Raw genomic sequence first — 24,997 nt, 5'->3', positions numbered from 1 at the left:
ACCCAAGGCCTTGCAGGCCTTATTATGATACTGTAAAGCAGTTAAATACACTTTCCTGAGTATGTGAAGTGTTTTATTTTCACACCTCCAGACAGGGGTGAACCCTGATATCTCACCCTGCGCGGAGCTCCATACCCTTGGGTAGAAGGTGCAACTTTATCCCCTTGAAGCCTAACACCTGCAAATGTCACAAGTATCAGTAAATTGGTGCCAGGAGGTTGGAATTAGGCCCAAGGCCTTGCAGGCCTTGTTCTGATACTGTGAAGGAGTTAAATACACTTTACTGAGTATGTAAAGTGTTTTGTTTTCACACCAACAGCCAGGGGTGAACCCTGAATTCTCACCCTGCGCGGAGCTCCATAACCTTGGGTAGAAGGTGCAACTTCATCCCCTTGAAGCCTAACACCTGCAAATGTCACAAGTATCAGTAAATTGGTGCTAGGAGGCTGGAAGTAGGCCCAAGGCCTTGCAGGCCTTGTTCTGATACTGTGAAGGAGTTAAATACACTTTACTGAGTATGTAAAGTGTTTTGTTTTCACACCAACAGCCAGGGGTGAACCCTGAATTCTCACCCTGCGCGGAGCTCCATAACGCTGGGTAGAAGTTGCGACTTCATCCCCTTGAAGCCTAACACCTGCAAATGTCACCAGTATCAGTAAAACTGGTGTCTGGAGGCTGGAAACACACCCAAGGCATTGCAGGTCCTATTCTGATACTGTAAAGGAGTTAAATACACTTTACTGAGAATGTGAAGTGTTTTGTTTTCACACCTTGAGCCAGGGGTGAACCCTGAAATCTAACCCTGCGCGGAGCTCCATGACCCTGGGTAGAAGGTGCGACTTCCTCCCCTTGAAGCCTAACACCTGCAAATGTCACAAGGATCATTAAAACTGGTGTCTGGAGGCTGGAATTAGGCCCAAGGCCTTGCAGGCCTTGTTCAGTTACTGTGAAGGAGATAGATACTCTTTACTGAGTATGTGAAGTGTTTTGTTTACACACAAACAGCCAGGGGTGAACCCTGAATTCTCACCCTGCGCAGAGCTCCATAACCCTGGGTAGAAGGTGCGACTTCATCCCCTTGAAGCCTAACACCTGCAAATGTCACAAGCATCAGTAAAACTGGTGCCTGGATGCTGGAAACACACCCAAGGCCTTGCAGGCCTTATTCTGATACTGTAAAGGAGTTAAATACACTTTCCTGAGTATGTGAAGTGTTTTATTTTCACACCTCCAGCCAGGGGTGAACCCTGATATCTCACCCTGCGCGGAGCTCCATACCCTTGGGTAGAAGGTGCAACTTTATCCCCTTGAAGCCTAACACCTGCAAATGTCACAAGTATCAGTACATTGGTGCCAGGAGGCTGGAATTAGGCCCAAGGCCTTGCAGGCCTTGTTCTGATACTGTGAAGGAGTTAAATACACTTTACTGAGTATGTAAAGTGTTTTGTTTTCACACCAACAGCCAGGGGTGAACCCTGAATTCTCACCCTGCGCGGAGCTCCATAACCTTGGGTAGAAGGTGCAACTTCATCCCCTTGAAGCCTAACACCTGCAAATGTCACAAGTATCAGTAAATTGGTGCTAGGAGGCTGGAAGTAGGCCCAAGGCCTTGCAGGCCTTGTTCTGATACTGTGAAGGAGTTAAATACACTTTACTGAGTATGTAAAGTGTTTTGTTTTCACACCAACAGCCAGGGGTGAACCCTGAATTCTCACCCTGCGCGGAGCTCCATAACCCTGGGTAGAAGGTGCGACTTCATCCCCTTGAAGCCTAACACCTGCAAATGTCACAAGCATCAGTAAAACTGGTTCCTGGATGCTGGAAACACACCCAAGGCCTTGCAGGCCTTATTCTGATACTGTAAAGGAGTTAAATACACTTTGCTGAGTATGTGAAGTGTTTTATTTTCACACCTCCAGCCAGGGTTGAACCCTGATATCTCACCCTGCGCGGAGCTCCATACCCTTGGGTAGAAGGTGCAACTTTATCCCCTTGAAGCCTAACACCTGCAAATGTCACAAGTATCAGTAAATTGGTGCCAGGAGGCTGGAATTAGGCCCAAGGCCTTGCAGGCCTTGTTCTGATACCGTGAAGGAGTTAAATACACTTTACTGAGTATGTAAAGTGTTTTGTTTTCACACCAACAGCCAGGGGTGAACCCTGAATTCTCACCCTGCGCGGAGCTCCATAACCTTGGGTAGAAGGTGCAACTTCATCCCCTTGAAGCCTAACACCTGCAAATGTCACAAGTATCAGTAAATTGGTGCTAGGAGGCTGGAAGTAGGCCCAAGGCCTTGCAGGCCTTGTTCTGATACTGTGAAGGAGTTAAATACACTTTACTGAGTATGTAAAGTGTTTTGTTTTCACACCAACAGCCAGGGGTGAACCCTGAATTCTCACCCTGCGCGGAGCTCCATAACCCTGGGTAGAAGTTGCGACTTCATCCCCTTGAAGCCTAACACCTGCAAATGTCACAAGCATCAGTAAAACTGGAGTCTGGAGGCTGGAAACACACCCAAGGCATTGCAGGTCCTATTCTGATACTGTAAAGGAGTTAAATACACTTTACTGAGTATGTGAAGTGTTTTGTTTTCACACCACCAGCCAGGGGTGAACCCTGAATTCTCACCCTGAGCGGAGCTCCATAACCCTGGGTAGAAGGTGCGACTTCATCCCCTTGAAGCCTAACACCTGCAAACGTCACAAGCATCAGTAAAACTGGTGCCTGGGTGCTGGAAACACACCCAAGGCCTTGCAGGCCTTATCCTGATACTGTAAAGGAGTTAAATACACTTTCCTGAGTATGTGAAGTGTTTTGTTTTCACACCTTGAGCCAGGGGTGAACCCTGAAATCTAACCCTGCGCGGAGCTCCATGACCCTGGGTAGAAGGTGCGACTTCTTCCCCTTGAAGCCTAACACCTGCAAATGTCACCAGTATCAGTAAAACTGGTGTCTGGAGGCTGGAAACACACCCAAGGCATTGCAGGCCCTATTCTGATACTGTAAAGGAGTGAAATACACTTTACTGAGTATGTGAAGTGATTTGTTTTCACACCTTGAGCCAGGGGTGAACCCTGAAATCTAACCCTGCGCGGAGCTCCATGACCCTGGGTAGAAGGTGCGACTTCCTCCCCTTGAAGCCTAACACCTGCAAAGGTCACAAGCATCAGTAAAACTGGTGCCTGGATGCTGGAAACACACCCAAGGCCTTGCAGGCCTTATTCTGATACTGTAAAGGAGTTAAATACACTTTCCTGAGTATGTGAAGTGTTTTATTTTCACACCTCCAGCCAGGGGTGAACCCTGACTTCTCACCCTGCGCGGAGCTCCATAACCCTGGGTAGAAGGTGCGACTTCATCCCCATGAAGCCTAACACCGGCAAATGTCACAATTATCAGTAAAACTGGTGCCTGGAGGCTGGAAACACACCCAAGGCCTTGCAGGCATTATTCTGATACGTTAAAGGAGTTAAATACACTTTCCTGAGTATGCGAAGTGCTTTATTTTCACACCTCCAGCCAGGGGTGAACCCTGATATCTCACCCTGCGCGGAGCTCCATAAGCCCGGGTAGAAGGTGCGACTTTGTCCCCTTGAAGCCTAACGCCTGCAAATGTCACAAGTATCAGTAAATTAGTGCCAGGAGGCTGGAATCAGGCCAAAGGCCTTGCAGGCCTTGTTCTGTTACTGTGAAGGACTTAAATACTCTTTACTGAGTCTGTGAAGTGTTTTGATTTCACATCTCCAGCCAGGGTTGAAACCCGAAATCATACCCTGCGCGAAGGTCCATAACCCTGGGTAGAAGGTGCAACTTCATCCCCTTTAAGCCTAACACCTACAAATGTCACAAGTATCAGTAAAACTGGTGCCAGGAGGCTGGAAGTAGTACCAAGGCCTTGCAGGCCTTATTCTGATACTGTAAATCAGCTAAATACACTTTCCTGAGTATGTGAAGTGTTTTATTTTCACACCTCCAGCCAGGGGTGAAGCCTGAAATCTCACCCTGCGCGGAGCTCCATGACCCTGGGTAGAAGGTGCGACTTCATCCCCTTGAAGCATAACACCTCCAAGTGTCACAAGTATCAGTACAACTGGTGCCTGGAGGCTGGAAACAAACCCAAGGCCTTGCAGGCCTTGTTCTGATACTGTAAAGGAGTTAAATACACTTTCCTGAGTAAGTGAAGTGTTTTATTTTCACACTTCCATCCAGGGGTGAACCCTGAAATCTCACCCTGCGCGGAGCTCCATAACCCTGGGTAGAAGGTGCGACTTCATCCCCTTGAAGCCTAACACCTGCAAATGTCACAAGTATCAGTAAAACTGGTGCCTGGAGGCTGGAAACACACCCAAGGCCTTGCAGGCCTTATTATGATACTGTAAAGCAGTTAAATACACTTTCCTGAGTATGTGAAGTGTTTTATTTTCACACCTCCAGCCAGGGGTGAACCCTGAAATCTTACCCTGCGCGAAGCTCCATGACCCTGGGTAGAAGGTGCGACTTCATCCCCTTGAAGCATAACACCTCCAAGTGTCACAAGTATCAGTACAACTGGTGCCTCGAGGCTGGAAACAAACCCAAGGCCTTGCAGGCCTTGTTCTGATACTGTAAATGAGTTAAATACACTTTCCTGAGTAAGTGAAGTGTTTTATTTTCACACTTCCATCCAGGGGTGAACCCTGATATCTCACCCTGCGCGGAGCTCCATAACCCTGGGTAGAAGTTGCGACTTCATCCCCTTGAAGCCTAACACCTGCAAATGTCACCAGTATCAGTAAAACTGGAGTCTGGAGGCTGGAAACACACCCAAGGCATTGCAGGTCCTATTCTGATACTGTAAAGGAGTTAAATACACTTTAATGAGTATGTGAAGTGTTTTGTTTTCACACCACCAGCCAGGGGGGAACCCTGAATTCTCACCCTGAGCGGAGCTCCATAACCCTGGGTAGAAGGTGCGACTTCATCCCCTTGAAGCCTAACACCTGCAAACGTCACAAGCATCAGTAAAACTGGTGCCTGGGTGCTGGAAACACACCCAAGGCCTTGCAGGCCTTATCCTGATACTGTAAAGGAGTTAAATACACTTTCCTGAGTAAGTGAAGTGTTTTATTTTCACACTTCCATCCAGGGGTGAACCCTGAAATCTCACCCTGCGCGGAGCTCCATAACCCTGGGTAGAAGTTGCGACTTCATCCCCTTGAAGCCTAACACCTACAAATGTCACAAGTATCAGTAAAACTGGTGCCAGGAGGCTGGAAGTAGGCCCAAGGCCTTGCAGGCCTTATTCCGATACTGTAAAGCAGCTAAATACACTTTCCTGAGTATGTGAAGTGTTTTATTTTCACACCTCCAGCCAGGGGTGAACCCTGACTTCTCACCCTGCGCGGAGCTCCATAACCCTGGGTAGAAGGTGCAACTTCATCCCCATGAAGCCTAACACCGGCAAATGTCACAATTATCAGTAAAACTGGTGCCTGGAGGCTGGAAACACACCCAAGGCCTTGCAGGCATTATTCTGATACGTTAAAGGAGTTAAATACACTTTCCTGAGTATGCGAAGTGCTTTATTTTCACACCTCCAGCCAGGGGTGAACCCTGATATCTCACCCTGCGCGGAGCTCCATAAGCCCGGGTAGAAGGTGCGACTTTGTCCCCTTGAAGCCTAACGCCTGCAAATGTCACAAGTATCAGTAAATTAGTGCCAGGAGGCTGGAATCAGGCCAAAGGCCTTGCAGGCCTTGTTCTGTTACTGTGAAGGACTTAAATACTCTTTACTGAGTCTGTGAAGTGTTTTGATTTCACATCTCCAGCCAGGGTTGAAACCCGAAATCATACCCTGCGCGAAGGTCCATAACCCTGGGTAGAAGGTGCAACTTCATCCCCTTTAAGCCTAACACCTACAAATGTCACAAGTATCAGTAAAACTGGTGCCAGGAGGCTGGAAGTAGGCCCAAGGCCTTGCAGGCCTTATTCTGATACTGTAAAGCAGCTAAATACACTTTCCTGAGTATGTGAAGTGTTTTATTTTCACACCTCCAGCCAGGGGTGAAGCCTGAAATCTCACCCTGCGCGGAGCTCCATGACCCTGGGTAGAAGGTGCGACTTCATCCCCTTGAAGCATAACACCTCCAAGTGTCACAAGTATCAGTACAACTGGTGCCTGGAGGCTGGAAACAAACCCAAGGCCTTGCAGGCCTTGTTCTGATACTGTAAAGGAGTTAAATACACTTTCCTGAGTAAGTGAAGTGTTTTATTTTCACACTTCCATCCAGGGGTGAACCCTGAAATCTCACCCTGCGCGGAGCTCCATAACCCTGGGTAGAAGGTGCGACTTCATCCCCTTGAAGCCTAACACCTGCAAATGTCACAAGTATCAGTAAATCTGGTGCCAGGAGGCTGGAAGTAGGCCCAAGGCCTTGCAGGCCTTATTCTGATACTGTAAAGCAGCTAAATGCACTTTCCTGAGTATGTGAAGTGTTTTATTTTCACACTTCCATCCAGGGGTGAACCCTGAAATCTCACCCTGCGCGGAGCTCCATAACCCTGGGTAGAAGGTGCGACTTCATCCCCTTGAAGCCTAACACCTACAAATGTCACAAGTATCAGTAAAACTGGTGCCAGGAGGCTGGAAGTAGGCCCAAGGCCTTGCAGGCCTTATTCTGATATTGTAAAGCAGCTAAATACACTTTCCTGAGTATGTGAAGTGTATATTTTTCACACCTCAAGCCTGGGGTGAACCCTGAAATCTCACCCTGCGCGGAGCTCCATGACCCTGGGTAGAAGGTGCGACTTCATCCCCTTGAAGCCTAACACCTACAAATGTCACAAGTATCAGTAAAACTGGTGCCAGGAGGCTGGAAGTAGGCCCAAGGCCTTGCAGGCCTTATTCTGATACTGTAAAGCAGCTAAATACGCTTTCCTGAGTATGTGAAGTGTTTTATTTTCACACCTCCAGCCAGGGGTGAAGCCTGAAATCTCACCCTGCGCGGAGCTCCATGACCCTGGGTAGAAGGTGCGACTTCATCCCCTTGAAGCCTAACACCTACAAATGTCACAAGTATCAGTACAACTGGTGCCAGGAGGCTGGAAGTAGGCCCAAGGCCTTGCAGGCCATATTCTGATACTGTAAAGGAGCTAAATACACTTTCCTGAGAATGTGAGGTGTTTTATTTTCACACCTCCAACCTGGAGTGAACCCTGAAATCTCACCCTGCGCGGAGCTCTATAACCCTGGGTAGAAGGTGAGACTTCATCCCCTTGAAGCTTAACACCTTAAAATGTCACAAAGTATCAGTAAAACTGGTACCTGGAGGCTGGAAACACACCCAAGGCCTTGCAGGCCTTGTTCTGATACTGTGAAGGAGTTAAATACACTTTACTGAGTATGTAAAGTGTTTTGTTTTCACACCACCAGCCAGGGGTGAACCCTGAATTCTCACCCTGAGCGGAGCTCCATAACCTTGGGTAGAAGGTGCAACTTCATCCCCTTGAAGCCTAACACCTGCAAATGTCACAAGTATCAGTAAATTGGTGCTAGGAGGCTGGAAGTAGGCCCAAGGCCTTGCAGGCCTTGTTCTGATACTGTGAAGGAGTTAAATACACTTTACTGAGTATGTAAAGTGTTTTGTTTTCACACCAACAGCCAGGGGTGAACCCTGAATTCTCACCCTGCGCGGAGCTCCATAACCCTGGGTAGAAGTTGCGACTTCATCCCCTTGAAGCCTAACACCTGCAAATGTCACCAGTATCAGTAAAACTGGTGCCAGGAGGCTGAAAGTAGGCCCAAGGCCTTGTAGGCCTTGTTCTGATACTGTAAAGCAGCTAAATACACTTTCCTGAGTATGTGAAGTGTTTTGTTTTCACACCTTGAGCCAGGGGTGAACCCTGAAACATAACCCTGCGCGGAGCTCCATGACCCTGGGTAGAAGGTGCGACTTCATCCCCTTGAAGCCTAACACCTGCAAATGTCACAAGCATCAGTAAAACTGGTGCCTGGATGCTGGAAACACACCCAAGGCCTTGCAGGCCTTATTCTGATACTGTAAAGGAGTTAAATACACTTTCCTGAGTATGTGAAGTGTTTTATTTTCACACCTCCAGCCAGGGGTGAACCCTGATATCTCACCCTGCGCGGAGCTCCATACCCTTGGGTAGAAGGTGCAACTTTATCCCCTTGAAGCCTAACACCTGCAAATGTCACAAGTATCAGTAAATTGGTGCCAGGAGGCTGGAATTAGGCCCAAGGCCTGGCAGGCCTTGTTCTGATACTGTGAAGGAGTTAAATACACTTTACTGAGTATGTAAAGTGTTTTGTTTTCACACCAACAGCCAGGGGTGAACCCTGAATTCTCACCCTGCGCGGAGCTCCATAACCTTGGGTAGAAGGTGCAACTTCATCCCCTTGAAGCCTAACACCTGCAAATGTCACAAGTATCAGTAAATTGGTGCTAGGAGGCTGGAACTAGGCCCAAGGCCTTGTTATGATACTGTGAAGGAGTTAAATACACTTTACTGAGTATGTAAAGTGTTTTGTTTTCACACCAACAGCCAGGGGTGAACCCTGAATTCTCACCCTGCGCGGAGCTCCATAACGCTGGGTAGAAGTTGCGACTTCATCCCCTTGAAGCCTAACACCTGCAAATGTCACCAGTATCAGTAAAACTGGTGTCTGGAGGCTGGAAACACACCCAAGGCATTGCAGGTCCTATTCTGATACTGTAAAGGAGTTAAATACACTTTACTGAGAATGTGAAGTGTTTTGTTTTCACACTTCCATCCAGGGGTGAACCCTGAAATCTCACCCTGCGCGGAGCTCCATAACCCTGGGTAGAAGGTGCGACTTCATCCCCTTGAAGCATAACACCTCCAAGTGTCACAAGTATCAGTACAACTGGTGCCTGGAGGCTGGAAACAAACCCAAGGCCTTGCAGGCCTTGTTCTGATACTGTAAAGGAGTTAAATACACTTTCCTGAGTAAGTGAAGTGTTTTATTTTCACACTTCCATCCAGGGGTGAACCCTGAAATCTCACCCTGCGCGGAGCTCCATAACCCTGGGTAGAAGGTGCGACTTCATCCCCTTGAAGCCTAACACCTGCAAATGTCACAAGTATCAGTAAAACTGATGCCTGGAGGCTGGAAACACACCCAAGGCCTTGCAGGCCTTATTGTGATACTGTAAAGCAGTTAAATACACTTTCCTGAGTATGTGAAGTGTTTTATTTTCACACCTCCAGCCAGGGGTGAACCCTGAAATCTTACCCTGCGCGAAGCTCCATGACCCTGGGTAGAAGGTGCGACTTCATCCCCTTGAAGCCTAACACCTACAAATGTCACAAGTATCAGTAAAACTGGTGCCAGGAGGCTGGAAGTAGGCCCAAGGCCTTGCAGGCCTTGTTCTGATACTGTGAAGGAGTTAAATACACTTTACTGAGTATGTAAAGTGTTTTGTTTTCACACCAACAGCCAGGGGTGAACCCTGAATTCTCACCCTGCGCGGAGCTCCATGACCCTGGGTAGAAGGTGCGACTTCATCCCCTTGAAGCCTAACACCTGCAAATGTCACAAGTATCAGTAAAACTGGTGCCTGGAGGCTGGAAACACACCCAAGGCCTTGCAGGCCTTATTATGATACTGTAAAGCAGTTAAATACACTTTCCTGAGGATGTGAAGTGTTTTATTTTCACACCTCAAGCCTGGGGTGAAGCCAGAAATCTCACCCTGCGCGGAGCTCCATGACACTGGGTAGAAGGTGCGACTTCATCCCCTTGAAGCCTAACACCTGCAAATGTCACAAGTATCAGTAAAACTGGTGCCAGGACGCTGGAAGTAGGCCCAAGGCCTTGCAGGCCTTATTCTGATACTGTAAAGCAGCTAAATACAATTTCCTGAGTATGTGAAGTGTTTTATTTTCACACCTCCAGCCAGGGGTGAAGCCTGAAATCTCACCCTGCGCGGAGCTCCATGACCCTGGGTAGAAGGTGCGACTTCATCCCCTTGAAGCCTAACACCTGCAAATGTCACAAGTATCAGTAAAACTGGTGCCAGGAGGCTGGAAGTAGGCCCAAGGCCTTGCAGGCCTTATTCTGATACAGTAAAGCAGCTAAATACACTTTCCTGAGTATGTGAAGTGTTTTATTTTCACACCTCCAGCCTGGGGTGAAGCCTGAAACCTTACCCTGCGCGGAGCTCCATGACCCTGGGTAGAAGGTGCGACTTCATCCCCTTGAAGCCTAACACCTGCAAATGTCACAAGTATCAGTAAAACTGGTGCCAGGAGGCTGGAAGTAGGCCCAAGGCCTTGCAGGCCTTATTCTGATACTGTAAAGGAGCTAAATACACTTTCCTGAGTATGTGAAGTGTTTTATTTTCACACCTCCAGCCAGGGGTGAAGCCTGAAATCTCACCCTGCGCGGAGCTCCATGACCCTGGGTAGAAGGTGCGACTTCATCCCCTTGAAGCATAACACCTCCAAGTGTCACAAGTATCAGTACAACTGGTGCCTGGAGGCTGGAAACAAACCCAAGGCCTTGCAGGCCTTGTTCTGATACTGTAAAGGAGTTAAATACACTTTCCTGAGTAAGTGAAGTGTTTTATTTTCACACTTCCATCCAGGGGTGAACCCTGAAATCTCACCCTGCGCGGAGCTCCATAACCCTGGGTAGAAGGTGCGACTTCATCCCCTTGAAGCCTAACACCTGCAAATGTCACAAGTATCAGTAAAACTGGTGCCTGGAGGCTGGAAACACACCCAAGGCCTTGCAGGCCTTATTGTGATACTGTAAAGCAGTTAAATACACTTTCCTGAGTATGTGAAGTGTTTTATTTTCACACCTCCAGCCAGGGGTGAACCCTGAAATCTTACCCTGCGCGAAGCTCCATGACCCTGGGTAGAAGGTGCGACTTCATCCCCTTGAAGCATAACACCTGCAAATGTCACCAGTATCAGTAAAACTGGTGCCTGGAGGCTGGAAACAAACCCAAGGCCTTGCAGGCCTTGTTCTGATACTGTAAATGAGTTAAATACACTTTCCTGAGTAAGTGAAGTGTTTTATTTTCACACTTTCATCCAGGGGTGAACCCTGATATCTCACCCTGCGCGGAGCTCCATAACCCTGGGTAGAAGTTGCGACTTCATCCCCTTGAAGCCTAACACCTGCAAATGTCACCAGTATCAGTAAAACTGGAGTCTGGAGGCTGGAAACACACCCAAGGCATTGCAGGTCCTATTCTGATACTGTAAAGGAGTTAAATACACTTTAATGAGTATGTGAAGTGTTTTGTTTTCACACCACCAGCCAGGGGTGAACCCTGAATTCTCACCCTGAGCGGAGCTCCATAACCCTGGGTAGAAGGTGCGACTTCATCCCCTTGAAGCCTAACACCTGCAAACGTCACAAGCATCAGTAAAACTGGTGCCTGGGTGCTGGAAACACACCCAAGGCCTTGCAGGCCTTATCCTGATACTGTAAAGGAGTTAAATACACTTTCCTGAGTATGTGAAGTGTTTTGTTTTCACACCTTGAGCCAGGGGTGAACCCTGAAATCTAACCCTGCGCGGAGCTCCATGACCCTGGGTAGAAGGTGCGACTTCTTCCCCTTGAAGCCTAACACCTGCAAATGTCACCAGTATCAGTAAAACTGGTGACTGGAGGCTGGAAACACACCCAAGGCATTGCAGGCCCTATTCTGATACTGTAAAGGAGTGAAATACACTTTAATGAGTATGTGAAGTGATTTGTTTTCACACCTCCAGCCAGGGGTGAACCCTGAAATCTTACCCTGCGCGGAGCTCCATGACCCTGGGTAGAAGGTGCGACTTCATCCCCTTGAAGCATAACACCTCCAAGTGTCACAAGTATCAGTACAACTGGTGCCTGGAGGCTGGAAACAAACCCAAGGCCTTGCAGGCCTTGTTCTGATACTGTAAAGGAGTTAAATACACTTTCCTGAGTAAGTGAAGTGTTTTATTTTCACACTTCCATCCAGGGGTGAACCCTGAAATCTCACCCTGCGCGGAGCTCCATAACCCTGGGTAGAAGGTGCGACTTCATCCCCTTGAAGCCTAACACCTGCAAATGTCACAAGTATCAGTAAAACTGGTGCCTGGAGGCTGGAAACACACCCAAGGCCTTGCAGGCCTTATTGTGATACTGTAAAGCAGTTAAATACACTTTCCTGAGTATGTGAAGTGTTTTATTTTCACACCTCCAGCCAGGGGTGAATCCTGAAATCTTACCCTGCGCGAAGCTCCATGACCCTGGGTAGAAGGTGCGACTTCATCCCCTTGAAGCATAACACCTCCAAGTGTCACAAGTATCAGTACAACTGGTGCCTGGAGGCTGGAAACAAACCCAAGGCCTTGCAGGCCTTGTTCTGATACTGTAAATGAGTTAAATACACTTTCCTGAGTAAGTGAAGTGTTTTATTTTCACACTTCCATCCAGGGGTGAACCCTGAAATCTCACCCTGCGCGAAGCTCCATGACCCTGGGTAGAAGGTGCGACTTCATCCCCTTGAAGCCTAACACCTGCAAATGTCACAAGTATCAGTAAAACTGGTGCCAGGAGGCTGGAAGTAGGCCCAAGGCCTTGCAGGCCTTATTCTGATACTGTAAAGGAGCTAAATACACTTTCCTGAGTGTGTGAAGTGTTTTATTTTCACACCTCCAGCCAGGGGTGAAGCCTGAAATCTCACCCTGCGCGGAGCTCCATGACCCTGGGTAGAAGGTGCGACTTCATCCCCTTGAAGCCTAACACCTACAAATGTCACAAGTATCAGTAAAACTGGTGCCAGGAGGCTGGAAGTAGGCCCAAGGCCTTGCAGGCCTTATTCTGATACTGTAAAGCAGCTAAATACGCTTTCCTGAGTATGTGAAGTGTTTTATTTTCACACCTCCAGCCAGGGGTGAAGCCTGAAATCTCACCCTGCGCGGAGCTCCATAACCCTGGGTAGAAGGTGCGGCTTCATCCCCTTGAAGCCTAACACCTGCAAATGTCACAAGTATCAGTAAATCTGGTGCCAGGAGGCTGGAAGTAGGCCAAAGGCCTTGCAGGCCTTATTCTGATACTGTAAAGCAGCTAAATACGCTTTCCTGAGTATGTGAAGTGTTTTATTTTCACACTTCCATCCAGGGGTGAACCCTGAAATCTCACCCTGCGCGAAGCTCCATGACCCTGGGTAGAAGGTGCGACTTCATCCCCTTGAAGCCTAACACCTGCAAATGTCACAAGTATCAGTAAAACTGGTGCCAGGAGGCTGGAAGTAGGCCCAAGGCCTTGCAGGCCTTATTCTGATACTGTAAAGGAGCTAAATACACTTTCCTGAGTGTGTGAAGTGTTTTATTTTCACACCTCCAGCCAGGGGTGAAGCCTGAAATCTCACCCTGCGCGGAGCTCCATGACCCTGGGTAGAAGGTGCGACTTCATCCCCTTGAAGCCTAACACCTACAAATGTCACAAGTATCAGTAAAACTGGTGCCAGGAGGCTGGAAGTAGGCCCAAGGCCTTGCAGGCCTTATTCTGATACTGTAAAGCAGCTAAATACGCTTTCCTGAGTATGTGAAGTGATTTATTTTCACACCTCCAGCCAGGGGTGAAGCCTGAAATCTCACCCTGCGCGGAGCTCCATAACCCTGGGTAGAAGGTGCGGCTTCATCCCCTTGAAGCCTAACACCTGCAAATGTCACAAGTATCAGTAAATCTGGTGCCAGGAGGCTGGAAGTAGGCCAAAGGCCTTGCAGGCCTTATTCTGATACTGTAAAGCAGCTAAATACGCTTTCCTGAGTATGTGAAGTGTTTTATTTTCACACTTCCATCCAGGGGTGAACCCTGAAATCTCACCCTGCGCGGAGCTCCATAACCCTGGGTAGAAGGTGCGACTTCATCCCCTTGAAGCCTAACACCTACAAATGTCACAAGTATCAGTAAAACTGGTGCCAGGAGGCTGGAAGTAGGCCCAAGGCCTTGCAGGCCTTATTCTGATACTGTAAAGCAGCTAAATACACTTTCCTGAGTATGTGAAGTGTATATTTTTCACACCTCAAGCCTGGGGTGAACCCTGAAATCTCACCCTGCGCGGAGCTCCATGACCCTGGGTAGAAGGTGCGACTTCATCCCCTTGAAGCCTAACACCTGCAAATGTCACAAGTATCAGTAAAACTGGTGCCTGGAGGCTGGAAACACACCCAAGGCCTTGCAGGCCTTAATATGATACTGTAAAGCAGTTAAATACACTTTCCTGAGGATGTGAAGTGTTTTATTTTCACACCTCAAGCCTGGGGTGAAGCCAGAAATCTCACCCTGCGCGGAGCTCAATGACACTGGGTAGAAGGTGCGACTTCATCCCCTTGAAGCCTAACACCTGCAAATGTCACAAGTATCAGTAAAACTGGTGCCAGGACGCTGGAAGTAGGCCCAAGGCCTTGCAGGCCTTATTCTGATACTGTAAAGCAGCTAAATACAATTTCCTGAGTATGTGAAGTGTTTTATTTTCACACCTCCAGCCAGGGGTGAAGCCTGAAATCTCACCCTGCGCGGAGCTCCATGACGCTGGGTAGAAGGTGCGACTTCATCCCCTTGAAGCCTAACACCTGCAAATGTCACAAGTATCAGTAAAACTGGTGCCAGGAGGCTGGAAGTAGGCCCAAGGCCTTGCAGGCCTTATTCTGATACTGTAAAGGAGCTAAATATACTTTCCTGAGTATGTGAAGCTTTTATTTTCACACCTCAAGCATGGGGTGAACCCTGAAATCTCACCCTGCGCGGAGCTCCATAACCCTGGGTAGAAGGTGCGACTTGATCCCCTTGAAGCCCAACACCTGCAAATGTCACAAGTATCAGTAAAACTGGTGCCAGTAGGCTGGATGTAGGCCCAAGGCCTTGCAGGCCTTATTCTGATACTGTAAAGGAGCTAAATACACTTTCCTGAGTATGTGAAGTGTTTTATTTTCACACCTCAAGCCTGGGGTGAACCCTGAAATCTCACCCTGCGCGGAGCTCCATGACCCTGGGTAGAAGGTGCGACTTCACCCCCTTGAAGCCTAACACCTACAAATGTCACAAGTATCAGTAAATCTGGTGCCAGGAGGCTGGAAGTAGGCCCAAGGCCTTGCAGGCCTTATTCTGATACTGTAAAGCAGCTAAATACACTTTCCTGAGTATGTGAAGTGTTTTATTTTCACACCTCCAGCCTAGGGTGAAGCCTGAAACCTTACCCTGCGCGGAGCTCCATGACCCTGGGTAGAAGGTGCGACTTCATCCCCTTGAAGCCTAACACCTGCAAATGTCACAAGTATCAGTAAAACTGGTGCCAGGAGGCTGGAAGTAGGCCCAAGGCCTTGCAGGCCTTATTCTGATACTGTAAAGGAGCTAAATACACTTTCCTGAGTATGTGAAGTGTTTTATTTTCACACCTCCAGCCAGGGGTGAAGCCTGAAATCTCACCCTGCGCGGAGCTCCATGACCCTGGGTAGAAGGTGCGACTTCATCCCCTTGAAGCCTAACACCTACAAATGTCACAAGTATCAGTAAAACTGGTGCCAGGAGGCTGGAAGTAGGCCCAAGGCCTTGCAGGCCTTATTCCGATACTGTAAAGCAGCTAAATACACTTTCCTGAGTATGTGAAGTGTTTTATTTTCACACCTCCAGCCAGGGGTGAAGCCTGAAATCTCACCCTGCGCGGAGCTCCATGACCCTGGGTAGAAGGTGCGACTTCATCCCCTTGAAGCATAACACCTCCAAGTGTCACAAGTATCAGTAAAACTGGTGCCAGGAGGCTGGAAGTAGGCCCAAGGCCTTGCAGGCCTTATTCTGATACTGTAAAGCAGCTAAATACGCTTTCCTGAGTATGTGAAGTGTTTTATTTTCACACCTCCAGCCAGGGGGGAAGCCTGAAATCTCACCCTGCACGGAGCTCCATGACACTGGGTAGAAGGTGCGACTTCATCCCCTTGAAGCCTAACACCTACAAATGTCACAAGTATCAGTAAATCTGGTGCCAGGAGGCTGGAAGTAGGCCCAAGGCCTTGCAGGCCTTATTCTGATACTGTAAAGGAGCTAAATGTACTTTCCTGAGTATGTGAAGCTTTTATTTTCACACCTCAAGCATGGGGTGAACCCTGAAATCTCACCCTGCGCGGAGCTCCATAACCCTGGGTAGAAAGTGCGACTTGATCCCCTTGAAGCCCAACACCTGCAAATGTCACAAGTATCAGTAAAACTGGTGCCAGTAGGCTGGATGTAGGCCCAAGGCCTTGCAGGCCTTATTCTGATACTGTAAAGGAGCTAAATACACTTTCCTGAGTATGTGAAGTGTTTTATTTTCACACCTCAAGCCTGGGGTGAACCCTGAAATCTCACCCTGCGCGGAGCTCCATGACCCTGGGTAGAAGGTGCGACTTCATCCCCTTGAAGCCTAACACCTACAAATGTCACAAGTATCAGTAAATCTGGTGCCAGGAGGCTGGAAGTAGGCCCAAGGCCTTGTTCTGATACTGTAAAGGAGTTAAATACACTTTCATGAGTATGTGAAGTGTTTTGTTTTCACACCTTGAGCCAGGGGTGAACCCTGAAATCTAACCCTGCGCGGAGCTCCATGACCCTGGGTAGAAGGTGCGACTTCTTCCCCTTGAAGCCTAACACCTGCAAATGTCACCAGTATCAGTAAAACTGGTGTCTGGAGGCTGGAAACACACCCAAGGCATTGCAGGCCCTATTCTGATACTGTAAAGGAGTGAAATACACTTTACTGAGTATGTGAAGTGTTTTGTTTTCACACCTTGAGCCAGGGGTGAAGCCTGAAATCTCACCCTGCACGGAGCTCCATGACACTGGGTAGAAGGTGCGACTTCATCCCCTTGAAGCCTAACACCTACAAATGTCACAAGTATCAGTAAATCTGGTGCCAGGAGGCTGGAAGTAGGCCCAAGGCCTTGCAGGCCTTGTTCTGATACTGTAAAGGAGTTAAATACACTTTCCTGAGTATGTGAAGTGTTTTATTTTCACACTTCCATCCAGGGGTGAACCCTGAAATCTCACCCTGCGCGGAGCTCCATGACCCTGGGTAGAAGGTGAGACGTCATCCCCTTGAAGCCTAACACCTGCAAATGTCACAAGTATCAGTAAAACTGGTGCCAGGAGGCTGGAAGTAGGCCCAAGGCCTTGCAGGCCTTATTCTGATACTGTAAAGCAGCTAAATACACTTTCCTGAGTATGTGAAGTGTTTTATTTTCACACCTCCAGCCAGGGGTGAAGCCTGAAATCTCACCCTGTGCGGAGCTCCATGACCCTGGGTAGAAGGTGCGACTTCATCCCCTTGAAGCATAACACCTCCAAGTGTCACAAGGATCAGTACAACTGGTGCCTGGAGGCTGGAAACAAACCCAAGACCTTGCAGGCCTTGTTCTGATACTGTAAAGCAGCTAAATACACTTTCCTGATTATGTGAAGTGTTTTATCTTCACACCTGCAGCCAGGGGTGAACCCTGAAATCTCACCCTGCGCGGAGCTCCATAGCCCTGGGTAGAAGGAGATACTGTGTCCCCTTAAACCTGTAATTTTCAAAATGTCATAAAAAGAATAAATCAAGCGCCTGGAGGCTAGAAATGGGCCCGAGACACTGAAGTCTTGGATCTGATAATGTAAAGGGCTTTGTGTACCTTTTGAGTGAAGTTTTTTTTCCCACCTCCAGCCGAGGGTTAAATCCTGAAATATTACCCCAATCGAAGCTCCATAGCCCTGTGTAGAAAAAGTGACTTCGTCCCCTTGGACCTAAAATGTTAGTACTTTTTTTTTATTTTTGTATTAAACATTGTTAAAGGGGTGACTGGAGGCTAATAAAATGGACCAGATACTGTGAAGGACATTATTTCATTTTTGGGCGAAAAAAAAATAAAAAAATAAAAATATATGTATTATATTATTATTGCGATTTTTTTTTTTTATTGGGGCCCATCTCCAGCTAAGGGGGAAAACCTGAAATGTTACCCGAAGCGGAGCTCCATTGCCCTGGGTAGAAGTAGTGCCATGGTCCCCTTGAACCAAAATGCCAACAAAAGAATAAATAAATAAATTTAAAAAAAGTACTAAAACAGGTGCTTAGAGGCCCAGAGGGTCCCGAAATCGGTCACGATCGATCACAAAAAAAATGAGGATCCCACACCCCATGGCCCTGCATGGGAACTCTATTTTACTGACTATTAAGCCCCCACGGAGTGGGGGCTTACAGCGCCCGAGCGGGAGACAAAAGTTAGAGTTAGCGCGGCCGATCCGCCGCCCGGCCATCTGGTCGCTCAGCTCCGAGGGCCATCTGGTCGCGCAACTCGGCGACCAGATGGCCGGCCGCACTCCCGGCGCGGCTAACTCTAACCTTTGTCCCTCGTCCGTGTTCTGTAAACCCCCACTACGTGGGGGCTTAATAGTTGAGGGAGAAATGACCGGCCCTGGGCCGGGCCAAACTCGCCTTGGGTCCCCAGTACAGGGCTCTAGGATGGCGGGCCCCTGGGCCGGCCTATACCCGCCTTAGGTCCCCAGTTCAGGGCTCCAGGATGGCGGGCCCCTGGGCCGGGCTATACCCGCCTTAGGTGCCCAGTACAGGGCTTCAGGATAGCGGCCCCATGGGCTGGACTGGGATGAACGCGCCCCTGGACCCCCATGCCGGGGCTCCAGGAAGGCACCCTGGCCCCGGGACAGTGCCTTGCATGGCAGGGTGGCTGCGGAGAGTTCCCCTGATGCACCCCTCACTCGACCCGCTGTGGGCCTAGAAAGCAGCCCTAGCTCATAGACACAGCTCTCCCATGACATCGTGGTCGGCTCTTAAAAGAGCCTTTGGGTTTTGTTTTGTTTTTTCCGTGGGCAAGCCGAGTGTTTACCCGCCGAATCCGTAGAGGGTGCGACCCTGACGCTTCAGGGCGTAGACCACATCCATGGCGGTGACGGTCTTCCTCTTGGCGTGCTCGGTGTAGGTGACGGCGTCCCGGATCACGTTCTCCAGGAAAACCTTCAACACCCCGCGGGTCTCCTCGTAGATGAGGCCGGAGATGCGCTTGACCCCGCCACGGCGCGCCAGGCGGCGAATGGCTGGCTTGGTGATGCCCTGGATGTTGTCCCGGAGCACCTTGCGGTGCCTCTTGGCGCCGCCTTTGCCGAGCCCCTTCCCTCCTTTACCGCGTCCAGACATGGTCTCCTGTCGGTGCTGTGACTGAGCAGAAATGAGGGCCGCGGCCAGCGGCGGCTGCTTATATGGAGGAGCTGTGCCGGACCAGCTAGGGCGCTGCAAGCGGCCCACGTGACTCAAAGGATGGCGAGGGAGCCCGCCCCGGACCGCCCTCTGCAGGGAGCGGGGGCTGGAGCGGCCGTTGCCGTTTGAAAAAGAGCGCGCTCCCAGCCGCCTCTTTGTCGTGGACTCTGCAGCTGCCGCCGGGGCATAGATCACAGTCAAGCACACACACACGCGCCTCCCTTCCCGGGCCCCCACTCGTCACCGCGGCCCGCCTAACCCTGGCGCTCGGTGCCCGCTCCCACCATGAACAGAAGGCTCTGAAAAGTGTTAATGGAGCAAACAGGTTAACGGCCTCGCCGGCAGCACCCAGCTGTGTGCGGCCGCCCGCCACCCCGTAACACTGTCCACATGTCACGCCCGGTTGTGGCAAGTCTGTAAACTGCCCCTATTAAAATGTACATTTTTTTTTTTTTTTTACAAAAACATTATTATTGTGGGCCTCAAGCTAGGTTTTGGGACGGGGGCAAGATCTACGTGTACGTCCGAGGGCTTGTGCATGCCCTCCTATGTAGCGACGGTGCGGGCGCTGCCGCAACTATGAAGCCGCCAGAGTAACACCTTGGCCACGGATACGCTCTTTGATGGAGTCTGTGGTTGGCCCTGAAAAGAGCCTTTGTGTTTAGGGTGCGTTTCCACGGTGGTCTGCGGGCCTTTACTTGCTTGCTTTGCCCCCTGCCTTGTGGCTCTCGGTTTTCTTGGGCAGCAGCACGGCCTGGATGTTGGGCAGGACTCCTCCCTGGGCGATGGTGACTCGGCCCAGCAGCTTGTTCAGCTCCTCGTCGTTGCGGATGGCCAGCTGGAGGTGTCTGGGGATGATGCGGGTCTTTTTGTTGTCCCGGGCCGCGTTGCCGGCCAGCTCCAGGATCTCAGCGGTCAGGTACTCCAGGACTGCAGCCAGATAGACTGGGGCACCGGCGCCCACCCTCTCGGCGTAGCTTCCCTTGCGGAGCAGCCTGTGCACACGGCCCACGGGGAACTGGAGCCCGGCTCTGGAAGAGCGTGTCTTGGCCTTAGCGCGGGCCTTTCCTCCTTGCTTTCCGCGTCCAGACATGGCGATCGATGCAGGGGCTCACTCACACAACAGAGAGAATAGTACTGCTGTTCTGCGGGACTCCGGCGATATAAAGACTTCGGGCGCTTCTGATTGGTTGACAGCTAGGCTCTGATAGTTCTTCTCATTGGAGGGAGGAGGGCTTCCTTTTCACCAATCAAAGTTCCAGTACCGCATTACAAAGGGAAGTGGGGGCCCTGCCTGAGCCTGCCAATGAGACGGGAGAGCAGAGAAGCAGCTACTTTACACGGCCAGCCTATAAATACAAGTGCCGGGCTCGCCTGCCTTATTTCTCTCGGCTCCACAGGAAGCGGTGCAGATTGTCGACCATGCCTGAACCAGCCAAGTCCGCGCCGGCTCCCAAGAAGGGCTCCAAGAAAGCGCTCTCCAAGCCGCCCAAGAAGGACGGGAAGAAGCGCAAGAGGAGCAGGAAGGAAAGCTATGCTATCTACATTTACAAAGTGATGAAGCAGGTGCACCCGGACACCGGCATCTCCTCCAAGGCCATGGGCATCATGAACTCCTTCGTGAACGACATCTTCGAGCGCATCGCCGGGGAGGCTTCCCGCCTGGCCCACTACAACTCGCGGCGCACCATCACCTCCCGGGAGATCCAGACCGCAGTGCGTCTGCTGCTGCCCGGAGAGCTGGCCAAGCACGCCGTGTCCGAGGGCACCAAGGCCGTCACCAAGTACACCAGCGCCAAGTAAGGCTTCGAGGCGCATCCCCAACTAACACAACGGCTCTTTTAAGGGCCACTCACGTCCTCCCCTAAGAGCTAATGTGCTTCATTTATGACCGGAGAAAGAAGTGTTTTAAACGGTAATGTTGAGCGCACAAGACCCGCTCTCACGGGGCTTGCTGCAGACCGAGGGACGATGGACCAGGCAACCCGTTTTAATAAGCATGTTTATATGAATGAGCCCTCTTTGGGACCAAGTGTCACACAAGCACTGTAATGTAACGATGACGTTAAATAAAGCCCACGCGGAACTCGCACGGCTGCCCCCGGGCTTATTGTTTCCTGCGACCAGTTTTAGTGTGTGCGGGTGTCACGTTGTGTTTGTACTTTAAGACCAGGGGCAACGGCTAACATCCGCCCCAGGGCAAAGGCTCCCGAAATCGGGACACATAAACCCGATGTACAGATGCCCCACAGCGCTGGCTTGTGACCAGCGGATCCCAGCACGACCCTCTACCCAAACAAAGCGCTTTATTAATTGAAGAGGTGGCTGTGCACACCGAGTGCTCGGATTTCCCAGTGCCGGTATAAGTTTCCCAGTGCCGGTATAAGTTACCCAGTACTCGGGGTACTCTCAGCCAGCCCACCCACCCACACCTGTAGAACATGGCAGATAAGAGAAGCTCGTAGGTGACAGGGTGGTGGCCCTTAAAAGAGCCGTTGTGGTGGTTGTTCGGGTCGGTGTCTCCTTAGGCCCTCTCGCCTCGGATACGACGGGCCAGCTGGATGTCCTTGGGCATGATGGTCACCCTCTTGGCGTGGATGGCGCACAGGTTGGTGTCCTCGAAGAGCCCGACCAGGTAGGCCTCGCTGGCCTCTTGCAGGGCCATGACGGCGGAGCTCTGGAACCGCAGGTCGGTCTTGAAGTCCTGGGCGATCTCCCTCACCAAGCGCTGGAAGGGCAGCTTGCGGATGAGGAGCTCGGTGGACTTCTGGTAGCGGCGGATCTCGCGGAGAGCCACAGTGCCGGGTCGGTAGCGGTGAGGCTTCTTGACTCCACCGGTGGCAGGGGCGCTCTTGCGGGCAGCCTTGGTGGCCAGCTGCTTGCGAGGCGCTTTGCCGCCGGTGGACTTGCGGGCTGTCTGCTTGGTGCGGGCCATGGCGGGAGCGGTCTCTCTCAACGACGAGCGAGGAAGAATGGAGTTCGAGCAGGCAAGAGCCCTATTTATGCACTCGAAGACGGAGGGCTGCTCTGGTTGGCTGAAGCGACCGCCCCAGGTTTGAAAACAGCCCGCGGTGTGCAACGATTGGCTACTCAACCGGAGGCTGTAGCCTGCCTCTCCAATGAGCTGTGGAGAAAAAGACACCCTCCGATTGGACGATGTACGTTGGAGCCGAAGCCCGCGCTTCGGTCAACCTTTGTCTCCGTGTCCATCCACTCATTTGTAGTCACACGAACCACTCGCCCCCGATCAACTGGGCGAGGAGACCAGGATGTTTTAAGTGTACCGCCCTTGGTCACCCTGGAACACGCCGCCGTTGACTGCGCTCGATTTCACGTTCACAATCGTCTGCTTTATGCAGACACCACTTCGAGTCTGCCCGGATACAGTGAAAGCACCAAGGCACACGTTATCTCACATTTATTATAAACTGAGGTCTAATAACTCCCAGACCCCCTTCTTTCTTTGTTATAAAGATTCCAATCCACGCAGCACCAAAAGAGCCGTTCATATGACCAAGATCACACACGGCACTCGCGTGTGTAAAGGTGCGCTAGGGATTTACTGTGCCGTTTATTATTATTGAGAAGTGTGCACGCGGGGTGAAAGGGTGGGGGTGAACAAGCTCTCTTCTAGACCGGGTGGATGGCTCTTAAAAGAGCCGTTGTGTTTGCAGTGTCTCGGTGCAAGCCCTTACTTCTTCTTGGGCGCTGCCTTCTTGGGCTTGGCTGCTTTGGGCTTGGCTGCCTTGGGTTTGACTACCTTGGCAGGGCTTTTCTTGGCCACTTTGGGCTTCGCCGCCTTGGCTTTCGCTGGGCTCTTGGCAGCCTTCTTGGCGGGGGCAGCCTTGGGCTTCTTGGGGCTCTTTGCTGCCGCTGGCTTCTTGACCTTCTTAGGGCTCTTCTTGACCCCCGCGGGAGCCTTTTTGGGCTTCTTGGCAGCAGGGGCAGCTTTCTTGGCCGCTGGTTTCTTGGTCTTGGCGGCCGCCTTCTTGGCCGCCTTCTTGCCCTCCAGCTGCTTCTTGTTCACCTTGAAGGATCCGGAGGCCCCGGTGCCCTTCAGCTGGGCCAGGGCGCCTTTGCTGACCAGGCTCTTGACGGAGGCCTTGACCCGGCTCTTGTTCTTGTCCACATCGTAGCCCTCGGCGATCAGCCCCTTCTTCATGGCCGACAGGGAGACTCCCTTCCTCTCGGCAGAGGCGGTCACCACCTTCAAGATCAGATCGGCCACGCTGGGGCCGGAAGGCTTCTTGGCCTTGGAGGCCCCCGCTGTCTTCTTCTGCTGCTTCTTCTTGGGGGCGACCTCAGCGGGAGGCGCCGCGGCGGCTGGAGCGGTTTCGGCCATTGCAATGCAAGTCTCGGCGCGGGCGCTGTCACAGAACAGAAATGTCCCTCTCGGCCCGAGCCCCGTGAATATATACAGGGAGGAGCCAGCCTCTGATTGGTCGCGAGCAGACAGGGCTCTGCGAGGCACACTCGGCTCTCTGCTCCGAGCTGACTTTTGTGTTTCCTACCTTCCGATTATCCACGTTTTAAAGCACAATCAGTTAAACACGCGCTTCCACACATGTATGACCAGGAGCCCAGCTTCGGCCCTCTCCCGGGCCTGCCCCCGTTTCGGATCCACCCCTCGTCCCTGGCTTGTGATCCGCGGGGAGACGGCGCTCCCCCGACGGTGGACGCCTCCATGCCTGAAATCGCGGGCTCCCGGCCCCTTTTCCCCGGTCCACTCTCGCCTCCTGCGGCCGGGAGCGGCGGCCCGCGGGAGGGAGGGGGCTCCTGCAGGGAGCGGGCCCTGCGGCGTCACAGTGGGGCTGCGGGGGCCGCGGGGAGCGCGTTCTGGAACGGGCCGAAGTAACACAGGGCTCCGCCGGCCGAGCGCGGGGTGGAAACAATGCCAGGGAGCCCCCAGCCCGGCGCCTGCACCCTCGGCTGTGGCACCCACGGCTGGGGGGGGCGCAACCGGAGGCCTTTTACAAGCAGCGGGGCACGGCCCTGGCTCCGGCCTCGCATGCATCACCAGGCGGCCGTGTGCTGGCAGCTTCACATGCAGGCAGAGGGCATTCACTGCCGAGCGCCGAGCCAGAGGAGGCGGGCGCAGACTAAATAAAATAAATACAGTGACACAACGAAGGAAGGCGGCCGAGTTAGGCCTACATGTTTAAAAACACCCCAAGTGAGAGCAGAGGGTGGGAATGCACCTGAAATGGAGACCCCAGTACCGGCATGGAGGCACTCTACTGAGCTGATTTTTAAAGCTGGAGCTAGGTGTACGTCTGAGGTGACATCTGTAGACAGAGTGAGTTACTGTATGTCAGACGCTGAGCCTATGACCGGGGGGAGGCCCACTGCGGAACTGAATAGTACAGTACAGAGTGAGGCATGTGACTACAACTGTTCTACTGAGCCCTATCGCTGGAGTGGGGACCACTCCTGAATCCAATGGTATATCACGAGGGAGACCTGAGACCAGAAATGATATTCTGCGCCCTGTAGCCTAATCGAGGCCTGCTGCTAATTTGGACGGAGGTAGGGGAAGAAAACAGAACACTTCACATAGTCCAGAACGTACATGAACACCAGTCCCAGTATCAGATCTTAGCCTTCAGGATCTCCGGCCCATCCCTAGCTTCCAGGTACCTGTTTTAGTAATATGTGTGACATTTGGAGGTGTACAGCTTCAAGGGGATGAAGTTGCACCTTCTACACAGGGTTGAGGAGCTCCGCGCAGGGTGAGATTTCAGGGTTCATGCCTGGCTGGAGGTGTG

General features: G+C 51.2%; 5 protein-coding genes across 5 annotated transcripts; 1 reads left to right on the top strand and 4 right to left on the bottom strand.

Moving 5' to 3' along the window:
• Positions 1-18,801: 18,801 nt before the first annotated feature.
• Positions 18,802-19,366, bottom strand: LOC146770486 (histone H4). The gene has a single exon (XM_085640411.1). The coding sequence runs from the start codon at positions 19,170-19,172 to the stop codon at positions 18,861-18,863; it is 312 nt and encodes a 103-aa protein (XP_085496537.1). The 5' UTR covers positions 19,173-19,366; the 3' UTR covers positions 18,802-18,860.
• A 356-nt stretch (positions 19,367-19,722) lies between these two features.
• On the bottom strand, positions 19,723-20,460 carry LOC146770485 (histone H2A type 2-C-like). The gene has a single exon (XM_085640410.1). It carries the CDS (start codon positions 20,323-20,325, stop codon positions 19,927-19,929), a length of 399 nt encoding a protein of 132 aa, XP_085496536.1. The 5' UTR covers positions 20,326-20,460; the 3' UTR covers positions 19,723-19,926.
• Positions 20,461-20,647: 187 nt separating this feature from the next.
• LOC146770484 (histone H2B 1.2-like) lies at positions 20,648-21,114 on the top strand. Its single transcript, XM_085640408.1, has one exon. The coding sequence runs from the start codon at positions 20,655-20,657 to the stop codon at positions 21,033-21,035; it is 381 nt and encodes a 126-aa protein (XP_085496534.1). The 5' UTR covers positions 20,648-20,654; the 3' UTR covers positions 21,036-21,114.
• A 625-nt stretch (positions 21,115-21,739) lies between these two features.
• On the bottom strand, positions 21,740-22,749 carry LOC146770483 (histone H3). The gene has a single exon (XM_085640409.1). The coding sequence runs from the start codon at positions 22,165-22,167 to the stop codon at positions 21,757-21,759; it is 411 nt and encodes a 136-aa protein (XP_085496535.1). The 5' UTR covers positions 22,168-22,749; the 3' UTR covers positions 21,740-21,756.
• Positions 22,750-22,876: 127 nt separating this feature from the next.
• On the bottom strand, positions 22,877-23,803 carry LOC146770482 (histone H1.3-like). The gene has a single exon (XM_085640407.1). The coding sequence runs from the start codon at positions 23,572-23,574 to the stop codon at positions 22,924-22,926; it is 651 nt and encodes a 216-aa protein (XP_085496533.1). The 5' UTR covers positions 23,575-23,803; the 3' UTR covers positions 22,877-22,923.
• Between the last annotated feature and the right edge of the window lie 1,194 nt (positions 23,804-24,997).

This window comes from Triturus cristatus, unplaced genomic scaffold, assembly GCF_964204655.1.
Source record: "Triturus cristatus unplaced genomic scaffold, aTriCri1.1 SCAFFOLD_465, whole genome shotgun sequence".
Taxonomy (NCBI): Eukaryota; Metazoa; Chordata; class Amphibia; order Caudata; family Salamandridae; genus Triturus; species Triturus cristatus.
The sequence above is the reverse complement of the archived record's forward strand: the minus strand, read 5'-3'. Positions and strand labels throughout refer to the sequence as shown.